This window comes from Brassica rapa, chromosome A08, assembly GCF_000309985.2.
Source record: "Brassica rapa cultivar Chiifu-401-42 chromosome A08, CAAS_Brap_v3.01, whole genome shotgun sequence".
NCBI classification, from domain to species: domain Eukaryota; kingdom Viridiplantae; phylum Streptophyta; class Magnoliopsida; order Brassicales; family Brassicaceae; genus Brassica; species Brassica rapa.
Genome location: NC_024802.2, coordinates 18,201,763 through 18,222,946, shown reverse-complemented (window position 1 = coordinate 18,222,946; position 21,184 = coordinate 18,201,763). Strand labels below are relative to the sequence as shown.

Sequence of the window (21,184 nt, the reverse complement as noted above, 5' to 3'; positions counted from 1 at the left end):
CGGCCCATGGGCTTAGTGATCATCCATCGAGTCCACAAATTTTTGATGATTAGGGCTTGTTCAGGTTGTTGCTCCATAACGTGATATAATATATTATCTAGCATGTAATTAGCGTATGATACAGTTATCTGAAATATTCCTACGCCCGGGGTTATTGTTTAGAATTTAGTTTTAATTATGTTAATTTTAATATATAAATATTATAATATATTATAAAATATATAAGTAGCTAAACAATTATAGTATTAGTTTAAATTATTCATTGATTTCTTTTACAAATTTCAAAAATTTTAATATCCATTCTTTTTTGTTATTGGAAATTATATATAAGCTGATGAGGAGAGTGAACATTTAACTGGTTGAATTGTTTAATATTTCCATAATCTAAAATATTTTAATACTATAATTCAACATTTGGTAAATTACAAAATTAACTATAATGTTAGCTCATCACTAAATTAATATCGCAAATTTATAATGTTATTGTTCTTACCATTGTTCTGAAAGAGTACCATCGCAAATTACCATTGTCTTTTTTTTTCATAGTTTTGGTAAGAGCAGATATTTTTGCAAATTTAACTTGAGGAATAAAGAAAATTACCAAACATAAACAATGACAGTAGCGCTGACTTATTATTTGGTAAAAAATGTTTAAAGTTAATTTGTGTATTAGCTCAGTAATTTTAATACAGAATTAGCAAACCAAAATTTTAGAAAATAGAGCCAACCCAAATTACTTATAAGTCAAGTTGCAATTATAAAGAAGTGAGTAAAAAATGTACGGAGATGGTAGAAATAAATCCTCAAATAACAAAGATAAAAGAAATTAAAACTAAAGTAATGGAGAAAAATATTTCATAGCATCAAAATTCAATAGATACAATATTGTTATAGCATTTTTAACCCCTCTCCATAATTTACTGCAAAATAGAGTGGAAAATAGAGTGACGACCAAACAAAAAACTCATTACTCCATTTTGCAGTATAAGATTTTGTATGTAACTTTCTTGCGTGGTAGCCTGGTAATATATACAAGTAACCTAGCCTGATTTAAACTGTTCGATGATCCTTACTAATTGAGATGAGGGGACATGGATGTCGTGCATATATATACTTTACCTTATCTCATACAACCGCTACACAGTTTCTTGAATATATTAATCAGCAGGCAATGCAGAATAGATTCTTCAAACTGTGGAGACTAAAGTTTAACGGGTGTGCGCGAATGATCCATTGGAAGCTCAAAAGTCAAAAGTACTCGACTTTGTAAAGAATAGTCTGAACTATCTCAAATTTCTTAACCCGATCAGACTTATTAAAGATGGTGACACATCATATTTTTTTTATTACCAGCGATATAGAAACGATGGAACAATTATTTGTGAAGTATGACTGGAAAGCAACTAAGGTAGTGGACGAATATAAAAGCTAATGAATTGAAGTGGGCCTTCCGAAAACATGTTGAGGTTGAAATTAAAATAAAAGTGGGCACTGGTCACTAGTCACTGGTCACTGGTCACTCACTCAATGCATAAAAACAAAAGAAATAAGGAGACACCCTTATCTAGTTTTGTTTTGCCACTATTCCAAAATCTCCAATACTGATTTTGCCTTACTTGATATTTTTGGGATAAAATGTTAAATGTCTTTACTTGATTTGGTCCACACAGACCCAACACCTTCTTAAAAAATCTATTTTACTGGTATAATATAAATTACGATTAACATATACATATATAATGTTAGCGTGAAAATTATCTAAATGACTTTTTATTTTATTTTATTGTTATTTGTTTAATTGAGTCATTACAACTTGTTACGCCAATTTATATTTTACCACCGTCCTCACCCAAATCACATTATACTCACAAATTTTAATGCAATATTCATATCTCAACAAATACAAGAACTCTCAACTATTATCTTGTGAACTGTTTGAATTTGTCTTCATCAGAAGTTCAATGAAAATCGAACAGCTGAACACTCAAAGAAACCATAAAAGCTTATATGAAAAATGAACTAATTTAAAACTATGTTTTGTTTTTTCTAAATGGCGATCCAATAGAAATGAAAAAAAAATACAAGAAAACACATCATTTTGTAATACAAAATAGAAATGAAAAAATAATAGCAAAGAAAATTAAAGAAACTACTAAAAAGGTAAATTAGTCTTAAAATGATGTATAGGTCATTTTTATAAAGATAGTATAATTAATCTGATTATTCAAATTTTCATTGTCTTCCAATGAAAATATGGGTTGTTGGGTTATATAACTAAAATAAAGGTTTCGCTTAAAACAAAAACTAAAGTAAAGGTTTAATTACCCTATCTTGCACAATGAAACGGGTGAAATCAACTAAAAAAGCAGTATAATGAAACAAAACACCTTATTGTTTTCTTACCGCACAAGCTATTGGTAACAACAACCTTCACAGTATCGAAAGAAATGTTTTATTTTACCTTTCTAGGAAAAGGAAAAGAAAACATAAATGAAAAGGAACAGAAAAAGCAGAGACTTTGAATCACATGTAAAATTTCAGAAAAACACAGAGAAAATGTCGACGTCAAATGGAAAAGGTGAAGCCGGGGGAATGAATGTATGGGCTCCATGCGACATTATCAAATCCCTTGCGCTGCTCCATTATTTTTTAAATTAACTGTTCGAGTTCAATTATTAAATATTCATGAAAAGATCCAAATTAAAATCTTTCTGAACAATTCTGACGAGTGAGATTAAAATTGAAAAATATAATGGTTCTTTTAACTTTATGAAAAATAATTAGGTTGTTCTTTTTTTTTGTAAGAGGTAAAAGTTGACTTTAACAACAGCAAGATGTGAAAGTTGATTCCTTAATGCAATGTAATGTTCACTTTCAAGACAAACTCTTATTTAAGAAACCCTTTGTGTTATTTTGCCACAAGTTTTTGAAATGTTTATGTAAATGGCTACTAATCTGTCTTTGTTATGGGTTTGTTTGAGAATGTGAACTACTACGTCGAGAAAATGTTTGTCAACCAAATTGGTGTTAAACTGAACCAAATAATAAGTTTGTTATAACAAAAACCGAACCAAAATCAAACTGAATTACAAAAACCGAAACGAGACGAACATGAAAAATAACAAAAAAAATTGTTACTAAACAATATAATTATTTTTTTATCAATTTTTTTTATCAAGAACTAAACAATATAATTATAAACTTAATTTTTTAAATGGATAAAATCTTTGTGGATTTTAAAAGGTTTAAGGATTGCCTATAGGGTAGTAGTATAAGTGTATAACCCATTACGATGAACGCATAACAATACTTTCAACGTGCATACCAACGCCTATACGGCTGTTGTAAGAAAAAGTATTTTACTTAATCAATTTAGGGAAAAAACTATAGTACTATTTTACTAAATGCCCCCTAAAAAAGGTCGTTGAACTATTGAAAACAAAAAAACAGAGGTCTAACTGGCAGACACTTTAGATTCCCACATGTGTTTCCACCAGACCATGCCCATCTCTCTAACATTTGTGTTTTCCATATTTGTTTAGACATAATTCTCTCTCTCTCTCTTCTTCAGTACCTCTTGTTTGTTCTCTACTTTTCTTCACCAATCCTATCTCGTCTCTTTGGCTTTTATTTTCCTTACATCTGGATTTGACCCATTTTTGGTTAACTCAAAGAGTACAAACTTCTCTTAAGCTTCCAAGTCAACCACTTCAGGTTCTGTCGGCTGTCTCTTCCCAGATCTCAACATAATTTTCGTAAGCATAGTACTCTCCAGTCTCCACCTTGTTTTCTCTCTCTCTCAGATCTTTTCTTGTAAATCATATCCTTAATTGTTGTCTTAGATTCTCTCTCTCCTCATAGTTAAAGCTCAAAAGCTTCATTTTGGATGGTCTTCTTTAAGCTTCGAACTTGCTGATCCTTGTCTGAACTTGCTGATATAGTAACTCTGTTTAAGACTTTATTACCATATCTTTTTATATAGTTCTTGTGTTTAACAGTGAATTTAGAGGGACTAAAACAATTTCTTGATCTGCTTTTGACTTTAATATGATTTTTTTTTCAGGTTAAGACTAAAAAGAGTTTGATTAAATGACGGAATCTGATGATGCCTCACGAGAATTACCAGCTAGAGAAGGAGATACCTCGTTAAATCAAGATCTATCCAAACCAGAATCTATCATCCCTGTCTCGCTCGATCTCAAGCTCAACGATAGTTTCAACGATGATCAAAAGGGCACAAAGTGTCAACCCAACCCGAGAGTCTTCTCTTGTAATTATTGTAGACGCAAGTTCTATAGCTCTCAAGCTCTTGGAGGTCACCAAAACGCTCACAAGCGAGAACGCACAATGGCTAAACGAGCAGTGCACATGGGAAGAATGTTTGGTCACCATCACAGGCCTTACACATACACATCTTCTTCTCTAGGGATGCAAGCTCACTCCGGTCTACTTCACCACACCTTATCCCAGCCTCAGCCTCCTCCTCATCTTGCAAGGTTTCATCATCAAGGGTATTTTGGTAACACCGTGCCATTGCTCTTTGACTATGATGATGGCAGTGATTTATTCTGGCCCGGGAGTTTTCGTCAGGTTGTTGAGGAAGCTGAAGCTCCAGTGGTGGTGGCTGTTAGAGAGTCAGGTCTTGATCTTAACTCGGTTGCAGCTGATGGAAGTGTAGTAGATAATAACAATAGGTCAAAGCCTGATCTTACCTTGAGACTCTAAGCTCATCATCTCTTGTGTTCATTTTCTATTGTTAGAAAAATATCAGAAGATAAGTTGGAAGACAGATTTACCGAAATTGATGCAAAACTTTTCTTGTTATATAAATGAAGTTTGTTACATTTTGATATTTTGTTAGAGCTCTCACTAGTTAATTCATGAACTAATTTAACATCTCGAAAGTGATTTTTTGATGTTTTTGTTTAACAAATATGGTAGGATATGCTAGTTGAGTTTCATGTAAGATAATTTATTTTGTGAACAAGCGCTTTATTTGAAATTGCACAACTTGTTATAGGCAATGCTGACAAAGAAAAAAAGGTGGAATATCAAGAATTTTGTCGCATCAACCAGTAACACAAAACCAAGGAGATTATATTGGAGTATGATATAAAAAAATGCTACTGAAACATGAAGCAACATACAAAAACAAGGAGATTATATGTTACCGAAATATGAAGCACCATACTAGACTGAAAAAATTACTATATTCTTTTGGAAATACATATCCAGCACTAAACATGGCCTAGGTAATTGAAGCAAAGACCTTCGTCAAATTTGTGAGATTTCGAAACACGAGTTGGTAAATAGACAAAAGAGCACAACAACCATGGAAGGCAAAATAAATGGAGAATTATCGCAGAGATCATGGTCCACCCTAGCTAACTAATGATATCCTTACAAACAAAAGCGATCATTAATATTAACTAAATGTACCAATGAAATATGATTATAAATATTAATGACCATGTTATTGACTTTGGAGTTATAATGAATGGTTTAACAATTCATATGATAGTTTGATAATGGTCAAAATCAATTTATCCATCGTCCACTTGTTAATTATCTAAAATCCCATTTAGAAAACTGGGAGAGCAGTACTTACACATGACCTCAAGCTCTCTTATATCTACTCTCATATCTACAGCTATATATTATCAATTTATTTATTTTGAAAATCACAACAATGCATCATATATAAATTATTATAGACAAAATATAATATGAAAACTATATATTATAAAATGAAAGTCTACCTACACGGATGTGCATGTCAAAGTCTAGTATATATTAAATTAGATATTAGAGTTTTTTTTTTTACTGAAAAATTAGATATTAGAGTTAATTATTAATTTTATAGATATTGCAAATATTGTGGGCTCTGTTATTGGTGGTCACACGGGTTTGCTTCTTAATGGATTTGCTAAGGCATACCATAAGATGCAGCCTCAACAACATTCTGGAGACCAAGATGTACTCAAGATTGCATTACAGAATGACTCAGTGGTAGCCATGCTCATGTGGTATTGTGAATTTGTGATCTAAATACATGTTTTGAGGGACGAGCTGGAATTTGCATGATCCTTACAAACAAAACCGATAATTAATATTAATTAAATGAATATGATTATAAATAGGGAATTAATGACCATGTTATTGACTTTGTAATTATTGACCAGTACTTCACGCATGACCTCAAGCTCTTCTCATCAACATGCCTCCCACCTCTATTTTCCCATTTCCAAAATACTACCAAAATACTTTACCTAATCGCTATATCCATTTTGAAATTATGACAAAACAAACACAACTAAGTCCATTTGTGTATTTTTTGTGGGAAAGGGAACCCCCAAAATAGTTAGTGATCCAGAGATTCATCCGCTTCCTTTGGAATCACAACAAATACGGATATTTCTCTAAACTCCTGATTCTTTTTTTCTTCACAGAGATTTTGAAACCATGTCCAACAACAAAAACCAAACCAATGGTTCCGGCGGTGGCTCGGCCTCTCGAACCGGAGCAGACTCTCCGTTCCTACACAAGGCACGCTCAGGGAAAACAGAGATCAGAGAACTCGAAGCGGTGTTCAAAAAATTCGACGTGAATGGAGACGGTAAGATCTCCTCCAAAGAGCTCGGTGCGATAATGACAAGCCTAGGCCACGAGGTTCCAGAGGAGGTGTTGCAAAAGGCCATAACAGATATTGACCGTAAAGGAGACGGTTACATAAACTTCGAGGAGTTCGTTGAGCTGAACACGAAAGGGATGGATCAGAACGAGGTGTTGGAGAATCTGAAGGACGCCTTCTCGGTCTATGACATCGATGGGAACGGGTCTATATCGGCGGAGGAGCTGCATGAGGTTTTGAGGAGTCTTGGTGATGAGTGTTCCATCGCGGAGTGTAGGAAGATGATCGGTGGTGTGGATAAGGATGGAGATGGGACGATTGATTTCGAGGAGTTTAAGATTATGATGACGTTGGGATCTAGGCGTGATAATGTTATGGGAGGTGGTCAGAGGTAGAGTTTAACACGGCTTCATCTTCCTTGTTGTCATGTTTCCTTCATCCATCCATTGTTTATTATTCCACCATTGTTTCAATCCTTCTTTTTTTTTTCTTTTGTTCTCTTGGAATTTTCATTCTAAAGTTTATTTTAAAAAACATTTATTAATGTAACTCTTTTTTGTTTTGTCTTCAGTTCTGCTTAGAATTAACAAATTTGATGCATATACAGTGAGAGTTAAATTAGTCGATTCTAATCAGAACTGATGCATATACAGTTAAAGTTATGCGGATATATTTTACCAATGTGGATATAAATAAGAACCTTTTTTTTTTCTTTAGCATTGGTCTGTTGCGTATGCTTCAGATGATACATGTGTTTTTAAAAATCGTTTTAGACAGTGCCTAAGCATCTATTGATTAATCAGAAAATCAGTTATAGCTAAAAATGAATTAAACACTATTTAAACACTAATTTCTAATAAATTGTTTAATTATCACCTAATAATTTTTTGAATATTCGATGATATTTTTGTGTTTTATGACACACCTGAAATGATTTGTTTTGAGCATCAAATATTTGAAAAATAAAATAATTTTCATCTTTTTCTTTACAAATATAACTATTTAATTTAATTGAAGAATTTTCTATGAATTTTATAAACTACAAACGCATAATATAGTTTCGAGCCCAGAAAAGTTCAGTTATCAACTTATTAAAAGGCCCATTAGAGATTTAAAACGAATTTCAAAACTTCCCCTTCATCAATTGACCCCATTTGTCTCATTTTGAAAACATCTAGCGATCTAGATTTCTCTATGAACTAGTTAGTTTACCTAGGGGTGTTCAATCCGGATATCGGTTCGGTTTCGGTTCGGTTTTTTTCGGTTTTCGGTATTTCGGTTAGTAAAATATAACTACCATTCTAAATCCATATTTACTTCGGTTTGGTTCGGTTTATATACCGTCGGTTTTCGGTTTATTCGGTTTTATACCAAAAAACATAATTATTTAGTTTGAGATCATATTATATGAATTTTAGAATATATTGTCAACATAGTCATTTATTAAAAATATATTACATGTTCAAATAAATGAACAAAAAAGTAAAAATGCTTCTACCATCAAATAAAATAATCAAATCTATAACTAAAATCAAAGCTTGAAATTTTGAAAATAAAAATATGAAACAAAACAGAAATATGAAAGAAAAGTTTTTTCACTCTTCCCTATTTATTATTCATTAAAGTCATGGTTTTTCAATTGAACACGAAACTCTATTTGTTTACAAATAAGAAAAAAGTTGTAAAAATTTTCTATTTATTATTGTCCATCAAATTTATAATCTTCATATTAATTTAGTGAAGACTAAAATAAAGCAAAAAAATCGAAAGAAGACTTAGAAAATAAGATGTCTGAATTGTTATTGTTATTGTTATTTAATTATAGTTCAAGTGTTTTACAAATTAAGGCTCTTTATTACTATAAAATTATAGTAATAGTTATTAACACAAATTTAACTTATGTAACAAATAGATTTTCATGTATTGTTATAAAATAGATACATATTTACGTGTTTCTACTTTTAATCGGTTTTGTTCGGTTTATTCGGTTTAATCGGTTATATACCAAACCATATCCAAATCTTATGGTTTTTATAAAATTATATCCATTCGGTTTATATGGTATATACCAAAACCAAACCATATTGTCTATTTCGGTTCGGTTCGGTTCGGTACGGTTCGGTTTTACCATATTGAACAGCCCTAAGTTTACCCCTCAAAGATTAGAACACATGAGGCAAGATAGATCAGAAGATAAACAAAAGATTTGTTGTTTCAGGATATTGAAAAGAGACTCATCACATTAACCAAATATATTTACATTGCAAGACAAAAGAGAAACCAAAAAAAAACAAGAAGATAACCTATCCCCGCTCTCTTTATATCTCTTTGTTATCAGCTTCCAACGGGGATGGGTCTCTCTCTTTCTCCTAACCCGAGCGGAGAACGGGACCGCCGTGGAAACGTGATCTCTCGAAGCACTCTTGGCATCTCAGGCTGCCTTAGCGACGGGTGTTGTATCTTCTCAAACTCTTTCTTGATCTTAACGACTTGGCTATGGATAGGAGGAACACAATCATGCCCATCATCTCCATGAATGGCCTGCTTCTTCTCCATCACAAATCGGCAGTGAGGCCAGAAGAATTATGTTTGTATGTTTTTATGATGTTTGCTTTTTAGTTTCACGCGGGAGGCGTGTTTATAATAGTATCTTGAACAAAAAAGGACGACACGAGTTGTTGATGAAGGGAAATTAGGTTGGTGAGCAACGCCAAAATAGTCTATTACACATCTCTATCTCTTTGTGTGTTGTAATGTAATAAAGAAGAGACGTATCATTCTTCCTTGTAAACAGCATGAAAAGAGGGTCCGGTGTTGGGTGAGTTGTGTTAATGTGTCAGCTTCAAAGGCAGGACACGTCTCGATTAGTGATGATAACTGGTACGTATTTCCCAATTTCTGCTTCTTTCTTTAAACCCAAGACCGAGAGATTCTTCAAGATTCTGACCTTCTTTCTGTGGCGCTCAAAAGTGTAGAAGCTAAACAAATTTAATTGAGAAGAGTTGCTTGAAGTTGAAAGAGACTTAATTGAAACTACTCATTAGAAATTGCTTTTGTTTGAAAAAAAAGTTTGCTTTTGTTTGAAAAAAAAGTTTGCTTTTGTTTGACGAGTGAAGACTAGCATGGACTTGTTTAGAGAATACTAGAATGGGCTTCTCATGGGATTCTAATTTGATTTCTTTGATTTAGCACCAAAAGAAAACAGATAAATTGGTTACTTTCTTTTCTGAATGGTTAGCAAAACCATAAGTCATAACTCTCTGAATATATCACATACACTAGAATCCAGATTTTGTAACATCTTATATATTAAAACAACCGTCACAACTTTGATTCATGTGTGATTTTTTTTTAAAAAAATAGATTTAATAGACACATTCCTAAAAAGTCATGTTATATTTAATTATAATCTTATCATTTAAATTTTGGGCCTAACTAATATTTTTATTGGGCTATCAATAATTGGATTTAAACAATAGATGATCCATTGGATTTATAGATAGTATAAATTAAATAGATATAATTTAATGTTGTAATATTATACTTCTATATGTTAATTATTTAAATATTTATCGATGTTAACTTTATTATACACTTTCCAATAACTTTTAACCAATGAAATTTAATCAATTCAAATATTTTCATTTAATGCTTCTTAAAAGTATAAAAAAGTATCTTAAACATATAAAAAATATAAAACATCTTACTTTCGGGAACGGAGGAAGTAGAAGACTTTCTATTATAAGGCTAGCATTGGCTTTCTTAAGGGATTATAATTAATGTGATTTCTTTGATTAAAGAAAAACAGATAATTTGTTTTTTTTTTTTTTTGAATGGTTAGCAAAACCATAAGTCCTAACACTCTAAATATAGGACATAAGACTAGGCATGAGACTTATTATCCGAGATCCGAATTCGATTCAAGATCCGCTCCTAATCCGCTCTGAAAATAGGACATCCGGGGTGCCCGGATCCGAATCCGGATAGTAAAATCTTGGATCCGTGCAAACCGAATCCGGATCTGGATATCTTAATTTTTAGGTCCGGATATCCGGATCCGTATTTTTAAAATACATTAAATTTTTAATTTTTATTAATATTTATATTTGATATATTAATATTTATACATGAATTAATCTTATAATATTATATTTTAGTTTTTACAATATTACAGACATATATAGATATATTTATAAATATTTAATTTATGTATTATATTAAAAAAATACTACATTTTTATTCGGATCTGGATCCGGATATCTGCGGATAATAGAATATCGAAACGAATATCCGAAATCCGGATATCCGAAAACCACGAATCCGGATCCGGATATTAAATCCACGGATCCGACGGACACGGACTCTATAATAGAGTTACTCTATTTTAGTGTGAAATATATAGGACATTTTTGTGTTCTATTGGAGATGCTCTAACTATGGGCTCTCTAATCACTTCTGATTTTTTTATGTTAGATATCAAGTAAACATAATAAAATTATAAAAACATAAATGAGAAAATAATACATTTTTAATAAAACTAACTCCATCCTTAGGATTCATGAAACAGCCAAACACTGTGTTGCTTAAACTTATTTCTAAAAACACTTTCCACGAGAATCGAATAACTCAATTTCTGTTTTGAATTTTATAAAAATCCCTAGTTCTACAACTAAATGGTGTACATATTTATGTATTAAACTTATTCTTGTAAGTGTTAAACTTATATATTTGGCGAATGTGATATATCGTATTAGAAAATTATTTTCCTTATAATTGTATATACATTTATTTTTAAAATTCGCCTTAGGCCCTTAAAACCCTTTTCACGACACTGCAAACACAGTAACTAGTTCACATTTTATACAACCATGTTACTTGAATTATTCTGAACTTTTGAGTTTATTATACCTTTTGAAAACAATTTTCAATATAAATACTATATAGTATAGAATTACAAAAGTAAATTGAATGTAAATCTTATAAGAAGTCATTTACCATGACTTTTTTGGCTGCTTATATAAAAGAGAGAATACCCTCCTTTTTGTTCTCATACATATTTGTTAATTTTTGAAAAAAATAGTATATAAACATTAAAACATATATATACATTGAAATCATCTTCAGAATCCGAGTTGAGAACAGTTCAAACTAAATTACCATTAGAAAATAAAACCGCATCAACCGTTTCAGAACGTTAAATTTTAAATGAATTTTTTGACGACCGAAAAATGACAGAGCATCAAATCAAAACAAGAAAAATCTTATCTCTTCAGAGTTCAGAATGATCCCACGCTTCTTCTATTCACTTGGGACCCATTCTTTCAATCAAACTCAGATTTGATTATCTAAAAAGGCCACTAGATTTACGTGTTCTTTCTTATTAGATCTTCGTTTTTCCCATGTCGAAAGTCGTAGCCATTCAATTTACGGTAGTCTAATCAGTTTCCATCTATAACCGACGATTCATTTAGACCGGTAAACTAAAAAAACTATATTTGTGTGTTTCATACAAGAACAGATGCGGACTCCAAAATTTACAGACATGCATACGAGCAGCTCCATTATTTAAAATTATCATTATATTGTTTTTAATATCTTCTATAGAAGAGTTCCAACTGTTTTTATATCTTTTTATTTATTTTGGTGGGATACTTATTTTTATGGCACGTTCCCTGAGTTTTTTTTTGTAAAAAATTAAACAAATAAAAATTTGATGTGACATAACGATGAAATAAACTAGGATACTTATAATTTAGTACCACAAATGTAACGATGTCGAAAAAGTACCATAAATGTACACCATTTAGTTGTAGAACTAGGGATTTTTATAAAATTCAAAACAGAATCACGTTTTATACGTATGCTACAACGCAAATTTTTCTCATACGAGTCGCTTAGTCGCTCGAAAAAGTATAATAGCGATGCCCGTTGGACTAATTTTTCTGCATGATACAATTACAAACTATTGTAAGCATTCTAGACCAAGACAAGAAAAAAAAAACATTTTTATTTCTATTTTGTTGATGTAATCTATAGTCTAGCCAAGCTTTTGGACGTGATTTTGACTGTCACTTAATAATTTTTCACAATTTTATAAAAAGTTCACTATTTATTTTTTAAAAATTTAAACAATATTTTTTTGACATCTTAACAAACATACCAGGACTGGGTGTCAATATTTGGACAACCGAATTGCTAAGGGGAACGAGTACATTTTTTCTTGTGATTTTGACTGTCACGTAATAATTTCACAATTGTATAATAAAAAGTTCACTATTTATTTTCTCTAAATTTAAACAATATTTTTGACATCTTAACAAACATACCAGGACTGGGTGTCAATTTTTGGACATCCGAATTGCTAAGGGAAACGTGTAATTTTTTTTTACAGATAGGAAATGTGTACATGTATATACAAATGTACAAGTTAGTTGCTCTCGCTGCAGGAGAATTACTCTGACAAAAAATAAAGTTAATACTAAAAATATTTACAAATGACGACAAAAAGTAAATTCCAAATGTGTGTATCTAGGCATAAAGTTATTACTTATTAGTAAGGTAGCTTTATTAACACATAGGGGACAATTTGTTCAGGAGAGACATGAAGTAACTCTCAGTTCAACAGTCAATTTTTTTACCTTTCTAAAGGCTTGCATATTATTTATAGACTTATAGTTAGTAATGTCAAATGGACGGGCTATAAATGGGTGGTCCGTGTCCAAATAGATATGGTCCGAAATGGACAGGCCCATAGTGAACCATAAATAATTTTTGTCCAAATGGGCGAACCCAACTACATCCATGGACAAAGTTGGGCTTAACCAGTTGGACAATGGATGGCCCAATAAGCTTAAATGTCTAGGGTTCAGAAAATTAGGGGGAAAACACTTTCTTCTGCACTGTCTTCGTTCTTCTGCGATTTCGGTGATTCTTATGCGATTTCTTCTCTGATTGCTTCGTTTCTTCTCGGATTGCTTCGATTCTTCTTTGATTGCTTCGATTCTTTTTTGCTGTCTTCTGATTTCGTCAACTAAAGGTTTGATTTCGTCATCTTCGAACTGTTTATGTGTGATTTGTGTTATGTGTTTTCATTATTATAAGCTATTGATTCGTATCATTGGATACGTATTAGATACTTAGATAGATCGGTGATTTGTGTTCATAACAAGTTTGTCGTGACTGCTTCCGCAAGAGCTCAATCCAAAGTCACGAGACTCACGACTCACGAATAAGGGAAATTCTTCATGAGAGTGTCCCATTTTGCTGTTTAGATGAACTCATTTTTAAAATTGAAATTTAAGTCTGATATGACATCTTTAAAATTGAAACTTGAATCATTGAATTTTTAAAACTGAAATTATGTTGTTTACGTTAATTGGATTATGGGACCCATGGACAGCCCAACAGATTATGGTCTTATTTGGTTATGGTCTCATTTGGACATGGTTCTATTTGGGCTTCGACCAAAAATGTCCAACAAAAAACTGAAGCCCATTCGGACACACCCAAACCCGCCCAACCCGCCCATTTGACATCTCTACTTATAGTACAACCGGAAACGGTCACCAAAATAAAACAAATTGATAATCAACCAATGAACCAATGCTCAATAGTGTAAAAGGGAAATTATGGAGCTTATTTGAAAACTTATTGGCACATGAACTGTTTCCTTAATTATGAGTTTCAGTTCCACCACAATAATAATTACTATATAGTAGATAATAGATGTAAACATGTTAAAAGAGATGAGGGATCACGTGAAAGCGAGTGATGAATCGTACGTACGTGCGTGGATTGTTATACGTGTAGGTTAGAATTCAGACCTGGTGTATGTTTAAAAGGGAACCAGGATATCTACCCAAATCTTTGCTTTTGATATTCATATCTTTCTTGCAAACTAACGTACTTATAAACTTTATAGGGTATATATAATCGGAATAATCATATATATAATAATGTGGCATAAGTCATAACATGTAAATTGTAATTGATGCAATGTAATCAAGATCGATCAAAACACGATCACAAACAAGTTCACTTGATCATCTCAGAATTGATAAATTTGGGACTTTCGTAGCGTGGAGGGGGCAACTCCCAGTTGATAAATTTATACTTCATGTCCCGGCCCTGATTTTTAATTTTACCAATGCAACGGTTTTCGTCGTGGTTAGTTGGTTACATTTGTTTTGACAGAAAAAAATTGCAACATTTTTTTTAACTGCTAGTGCGTGTTACATTGTATTTCAGTATTTATATGGTTTTTTGTTATTGTAACTTTTTTTGAACGGAGGCTTTTGTTAGTGTAACTTGACATGCGTTATTTTAGTTGAATAGCGTAGATATGTAACGTGGGCTAGTTTTGACCCCAGAAAAATAGAAAAAGAGTACATGCCCTAGTTTGTGTAGTTGAGTTGAGAACCATATATATAACGTCGTAGATTGGGTTTTATATTTTTTGGCGATCTATATAACATGATACGTTCGTGCGTGCAAATAAGAAAAGTCAAACACATGCACAATAATAGTCATAGAGAAGTGAGGCATAGCGCAGAGAAAAACCCACGCGTTTAGGAGAGAGGAGACAATTCTGGTACCAACTTTAATGTCGTACCGTTGCATGTAACCTACTTCCCTAGCTTTGCCGCTTCATTTTTGCCTTCTATCTTTTTTCTCTTCTGGTTCAAGCAATATTTCAACTCTGATCTAATTTATAATTTAATTTGATCTTAATGTAAAGCAAACTAGTATCCGCTACTATGGACAGTTACGCTTCCGTCAAGCTCAAATTTAATCTTTAAAAAAATTATTATTATTTTTGATCCAAATTATTAACTTAAGAAAGTTATGGATGCTGGGATAAAATTATTTAGAATGCATCATTCCATACAATTTCATAAAATACACTTTAAAACAATTCCACATATTAAGTGAAACAAAAATAAATAAATCCTTCCATTTAAGAATATGTGGAAGGAATCATTTCATTTGATCCCACATGGATAAGGTTCCAGTTATGATAAAATCATCTAGAAAACATTCAGAAAATTTTTGTTAAAAAATGGGAGGAAATAGTTATTTTCTAAAAAGATTCTGCAACGTAAAGGTAGAAGAAATAACGAAACACTTAATTTCTGCTTTATTCATTTTATTTTTCTGATTGCTACTATTCCATTCATCTTCGTTCTATATATTCATATTCTGTATGTTCTTATAAATGGTTTTCAGTTGCACCTTAATTAGATCAACTCTTATCGAGCAAAATATTTTTGTTTTTATGTAGTATATAGTCTGGCCTTCCAAAAAGGGCGTTCATGCATGCTTCGATTTTAAAAAAGTATGCTAAGTTTACCATATTATGTGATCAACATTCCAATTCTAGCTTGTACGCACAACTCTTTTACCATAGTATCTTATTATGTTTTTTTTGTTACATAATTTATCAATATACTACTATGCTCTCCCAGTAAAATAGAGGGTTCTAGATCCTGGCGAAACCATTTGGCACAAACATTTGGGTTCGGACGGTAGCGACGTGCATGATATCACTTCATCGGTTCAAGATACTCTATCGACATTAATCAAGACGGTGAAAGAGATTTAGGATAAATCTTAACATTTTTTTAGTCTATTAACGATATGAATTTTAGCACAAATATACGAAATTAGTGGACATTAATTTCCGTAATTAAACGCGAGAGGTCATTAGTTACAATCAAGCAACAGTAGGAAACCCCTAAAGAGGCTACACAGTACACACCATGAAGAAAGAGCCCTAGTTGAGACAAATCCACGTGAGGCTTACAAATAAATACAGAGAGCAAAACCCCAAATAAGCAAATCGGCCATAATCTCGTAAAAAGAACACACAAAACATAACCCCGTGTGGAAGGAACAATTTCTGAGCGCCGCCAGTGTTATTAATTCAGAGACATTATTTCACGATTCTCAATCCCTCTCCTTTCAACTCACAACATCATAATTTCCTTTCCTAGCTACAAACTACTGTCAAAAAAAATCATTTTAACTAATTTGATTTATTGTTATTACCATAACACCACTTTAGCGTTAAAGTTAGTGTAATTTCAGCAATAAATTAATATAAGTTTCAGCATTACAATAATGTGATTTTTAATGTTTAGTTAGAGATGTTTGAGTGCAAAAATCATATTTTCCGCTTTTAGACTATATAGAGTATAGTTAAAACTTCAAAACATAACTAGTCAAAACAACATTTGCGTGTTTCAAATTAGTTAGAACGGGGAACTTTTTGAAAAGATGATTCAATTTTCACTCTATACTAGGTAATGAACATTATATATAAAAATTATTTTATATATTATATATTTATAGCATATTATGAAATAATAAATATATATTGAATAATTAAAAGGTCATTATCTACTACTTATATAATTAAATTGGTGCGAACATATAAATAAATTTAATAAATCGAAAAAATATTTTTTCTATTTGATATGATATATAATTTAATTTAAATGATAGTAACATATATATGGTATATGTTAATATTAATATTTATTAGATGATATTTTTTGCTCATATTTTTTTATCATTTGTATCTGTTATAGAAAATAGTCCAAATTAGTGATAACAAAATTTTTACTGTGAGAATAATGGTTTAAGTAATTTATAATATTTAAAAAAATTAAGTTGTCAATATTTTTTTTTAATTTTTTATCAAAAAATGTTCAAAGTAAATTTTAAAATTACGATATTTATGTATTTTTATATGGCATATAGTTTAAGTTAAAATGATACATATATTTATATATCTTTTATTTTTGCTACTTATTAAATGAGACTTTCAACTTATATTATTTTTCAATTATTTGTATCATGTCATAAAAAAAGTTTTAGATCATAGATCACAAAATTTGAATGTGAAACTTTTAACAGTTTTAGTAATTTATACTCGTTTTTTAAAATTCAAAATATAATATATAAATATTTTTTTTTAATTTTTATTATATGGTTACTATGATTTTTTAATTTATTTTAATAGCTTAAAATTAAAATTAAACAAATATAATTATAATACACACTTATTTTTATCAAATATTTATTATTCAAAATCATTAATTGTCATATATACTTTAGCCACGTTAGGCAATTCCGTAATCTTATTTAAGGAAATAATGAATCACATTAATAATATATTTATTGTGATTTAATAAAAAACTTATTATATGTTTAAATGGACCAACCTATTTCTTTAAGAATTCTAAGAATCATTCTAGTAATGACACATGGTTACAAAAAAAATATTGCAATGCTTCTCAAGTAATATATATAGGAGATTAGTTTAGTTTTAGTTGTTTTCAAGAAAGTTTCTGAAAGATCCATGTCTTACACTAAAAACAAAAGAATAAATCGAAATGATATAAATAACATGATCGAGACACCTTTATACTCCTGACAATAACGATTAACGAAGCTAAAAGGAGAATATAATAACTACGTTATTGTTACTTATCAAAAAGACATGTAACATATTATTCCAATTTTATGCAAGTCCGTAGAAAAATAAAGACACAAGTCCGAACGTAGAACATGAGCTTCTTTAACTAAACCTACTTTTGCATTCTACATCACTGATAGAGTAGTCAGAAGTAAAAAAAGACGCAAGTCTCTTTTATTTAAAAATTTAAAATGAACAGTGTAGTTCTTTTTATCTCTATCTATAAATATCATCTACCATCATCACATTCAGGTACTCAAAACCCTAAGATAACCCACAGAAAAAAACAAATACTTTCTTAGGTCAAATCATGGAAGAGGCAATCATGAGACTTGAAGGTGCTGAGCACAGAGAAACCAACAACCATTCTCTTAAGAGAAAGCCGTCAAGAACTTCCTCCACCGCTCCTGGCTCTCCCGGAGGTGTAACCATCGCAAAATCTGCCCCTGGCGCCGCCGGCGGTGCTTCCGGTGGCACAACGATAAGGTACCGTGGCGTGAGGCGTAGGCCATGGGGTCGTTACGCTGCTGAAATACGAGATCCGATGTCGAAGGAGAGACGATGGCTCGGAACGTTTGACACAGCTGAGGAAGCAGCTTGCGCATACGACTGCGCCGCTCGAGCCATGCGTGGTCTTAAAGCTCGAACCAACTTCGTCTACCCATTTGACTCTTACCACCACCGTCTTCTCTCGCCTCCTCCGATGAACATGTTCCTTCTTCGCGACGTTTTAAACTCTCAGCCTCTTTCTCCTTTCGCTTACCCACATTACAATCTTTCTAACGTAAGCGGCCTCCTTAACGAGTCCTTCACTAACGTTAACGATGTCTCCGAAGATCATTCGCCTAAAGCGAAGAGGTCAAGTACCATCGACAGCGACAACATGATATCAATCCTCGAACCAGAACCAGCTGGGTCTGGTCTTCTTCAAGAAGTTGTTCAAGGCTTCTTGCCAAAACCTATCTCTCAACAAACTTCAACCCCTCCTAAGACCAACCAACCGTTTGTTGGTGTTTTCCCGACAATGCTAGAGAACGGTTTTCAGACAGATCTTGGTGTACCAAATCACATCGATGTGGAAGGGAACGGATTCAATCAGGTGAAGTATCATGGAGAGTTGGCTTGGGCCGATCATGCGAGTGGGTTTGATGCAGCTAAGATGCATCAGAATGGAAATGGCGGAATGTTTTATCAGTATTGCTTTCATGATTATTAGACCATTATTGTTGCTCTTCTTACGTTTCTTTAAGGTTATGAGAAATGAGGTTATGGGTAACTAGCTCAAAAGTCATGTGTCCTTTGTTTCTGTCTAGTTGTATGATCAGTTTATCGCCCATGATAGATTGTTTTTGCAAGGACAATATTTATCTTTAAATTTTACCAAAAAATATATTTATCTTTAAAAATAAAAGTAAGAAATTTTATCTGAGTATGCTTATTGGGGTACAGTAGTGTATGAGAACAACTAATTGATGGTATATGCATATGGACATATGTCGAGTATGAGCAAAGTTACGAAGAGCAAGTAAAACGTATGGGGAAAAAGACAACACCAAAAGGACAAAAGGAGATCTCTAGAAATTAGATACTATTGTCTAATAAGTTGACTTCAGAATTCATAAAGACAGCCTTTGTCTTCTTGCTTTTTTCATCTTTTCTCTCACCCTCTCAAATCATAGGAAGCACATATTTTGATGTTTACTATATCGTCAAGTCGGAAGTACATATTTTAAATCTGAAAAGGATAATTGTCTGAATACTTGTGTTTTCTTTAGGTAATTCAGGTATTAGTCACAATAATTCAGGTATTCAGATATGAAAATATGTATTATTATTATTATTATTTTTGAAAATATGTATGTATTTGGCACAACCATACTTTAAAACTAAGTTTTGATGTGCTTAATTGCATGGTACCGAGGAAAATATCAAGCTAATACAACGGAGAATTTTTCTAGTCATATTTGGGTTAGGAAATCTACTTCAAAGGTGGAGAAGAGAATCCATTTATTGTAAAAAGGTTTTGAGGTGAATAAATTTAACATTCATTAAAAAAAAAGGAGAAGATAATCCATTCTTTTAAGGTTTAAGAAAACTCTTTTACTGAGAATAAGGAAATAATTAGAACTTTGATAGTTGTGAGAACTTTGATGTTTAATTTTATTATTGTTATCAAATTTGTTATTAATTAAAGAAGGTCTATAATTAGTCAAAATCAATATTTCTTTCTATTTAATAATAATTTTCATTCTAACATTTTTTTATTACACAAAAAATGTCACTTTATAATTTTTATACAAATTATACTTACAAACAGTATCAAAATGACATTTATTCAGAAACGAAAAGAGTAATAAAATATACAAACAGTATCCAAGATCTTTTTAACTTTGGTAATTTCAAATTAATTCGAGCTCGAACAATGCAAAAGCTTCATTAAACAGGAAGAATAGAATTACTCAGCCTGTAATAGCGAATTTAGGAATGCACAAAGAGCTGCATTCTAAGTAATTACATCTATATTTCCCAAATGGGGTATAAATCGAGAACATATAGAATCAAATGAAAAACACAGAGTGAATGAACATCACGAAGCACTCTTAAGCTGAAGGCATCTGCCATAGGTTGTCTTTTGGTTTTAAAAAATACGTCAGTATTTTTGGTATAAAAAATGCATCAGTTGTTACGATAATTATTTTATTAATAATTGTTATTTTTTAGACTACCCCTTTTTGGCCGGCTATTAACTTATATCTTACCCCATTTATATTCAGTGCATTGCATTGTAGTCGTATAAAATTAAAATTTTGGATTGCACATAAAAGAGGCCACTATACAAATTCCTTTTGTACAAGTTAATATATACTTTTAAACTGAACCTAAGAAAGAGTAAGAAAGTGTATACTAGATAATTGATGGGAGTAATAATCATGGATGATCATCATCCATTAAACACAAGAAAAGGACTGACGTGGCTTGTGGGAATAGGAGTAGTTGAAGCATTATGACAAGTTGAAGGATATAGTTGGTCCTTAATGGAATGCATCATCATTCTCGTGATGACAAAACAGAAA

General features: G+C 31.7%; 4 protein-coding genes across 7 annotated transcripts; 3 read left to right on the top strand and 1 right to left on the bottom strand.

Moving 5' to 3' along the window:
- Nucleotides 1-205: 205 nt before the first annotated feature.
- Nucleotides 206-4,846, top strand: LOC103835434 (zinc finger protein 7). Of its 2 annotated transcripts, none has more exons than XM_009111607.3 (2): nt 206-3,755; nt 4,064-4,846. In XM_009111607.3, the coding sequence occupies exon 2, from the start codon at nt 4,090-4,092 to the stop codon at nt 4,723-4,725; it is 636 nt and encodes a 211-aa protein (XP_009109855.1). In that variant the 5' UTR covers nt 206-3,755; nt 4,064-4,089; the 3' UTR covers nt 4,726-4,846. The 2 variants fall into 2 exon arrangements, with proteins under 2 accessions (XP_009109855.1, XP_009109856.1); XM_009111608.2 differs by lacking the exon at nt 206-3,755 and adding an exon at nt 3,762-3,940.
- A 251-nt stretch (nt 4,847-5,097) lies between these two features.
- Nucleotides 5,098-8,396, top strand: LOC103835433 (probable calcium-binding protein CML25). Its single transcript, XM_009111605.3, has one exon. The coding sequence runs from the start codon at nt 6,463-6,465 to the stop codon at nt 7,024-7,026; it is 564 nt and encodes a 187-aa protein (XP_009109853.1). The 5' UTR covers nt 5,098-6,462; the 3' UTR covers nt 7,027-8,396.
- Nucleotides 8,397-8,813: 417 nt separating this feature from the next.
- LOC103835432 lies at nt 8,814-9,269 on the bottom strand. The gene has a single exon (XM_009111604.3). It carries the CDS (start codon nt 9,185-9,187, stop codon nt 8,966-8,968), a length of 222 nt encoding a protein of 73 aa, XP_009109852.1. The 5' UTR covers nt 9,188-9,269; the 3' UTR covers nt 8,814-8,965.
- Nucleotides 9,270-9,356: 87 nt separating this feature from the next.
- LOC103835431 (ethylene-responsive transcription factor ESR2) lies at nt 9,357-20,553 on the top strand. 3 transcript variants are annotated; one of them, XM_009111602.3, is made up of 2 exons: nt 9,357-9,511; nt 18,413-20,553. In XM_009111602.3, the coding sequence occupies exons 1-2, from the start codon at nt 9,463-9,465 to the stop codon at nt 19,324-19,326; spliced, it is 963 nt and encodes a 320-aa protein (XP_009109850.1). In that variant the 5' UTR covers nt 9,357-9,462; the 3' UTR covers nt 19,327-20,553. The 3 variants fall into 3 exon arrangements, with proteins under 3 accessions (XP_009109850.1, XP_009109851.1, XP_033132617.1); XM_009111603.3 differs by having other exon boundaries at nt 9,440-9,511; nt 18,363-20,553; XM_033276726.1 differs by lacking the exon at nt 9,357-9,511 and adding an exon at nt 10,199-16,932 and having other exon boundaries at nt 17,954-20,553.
- Nucleotides 20,554-21,184: the final 631 nt, after the last annotated feature.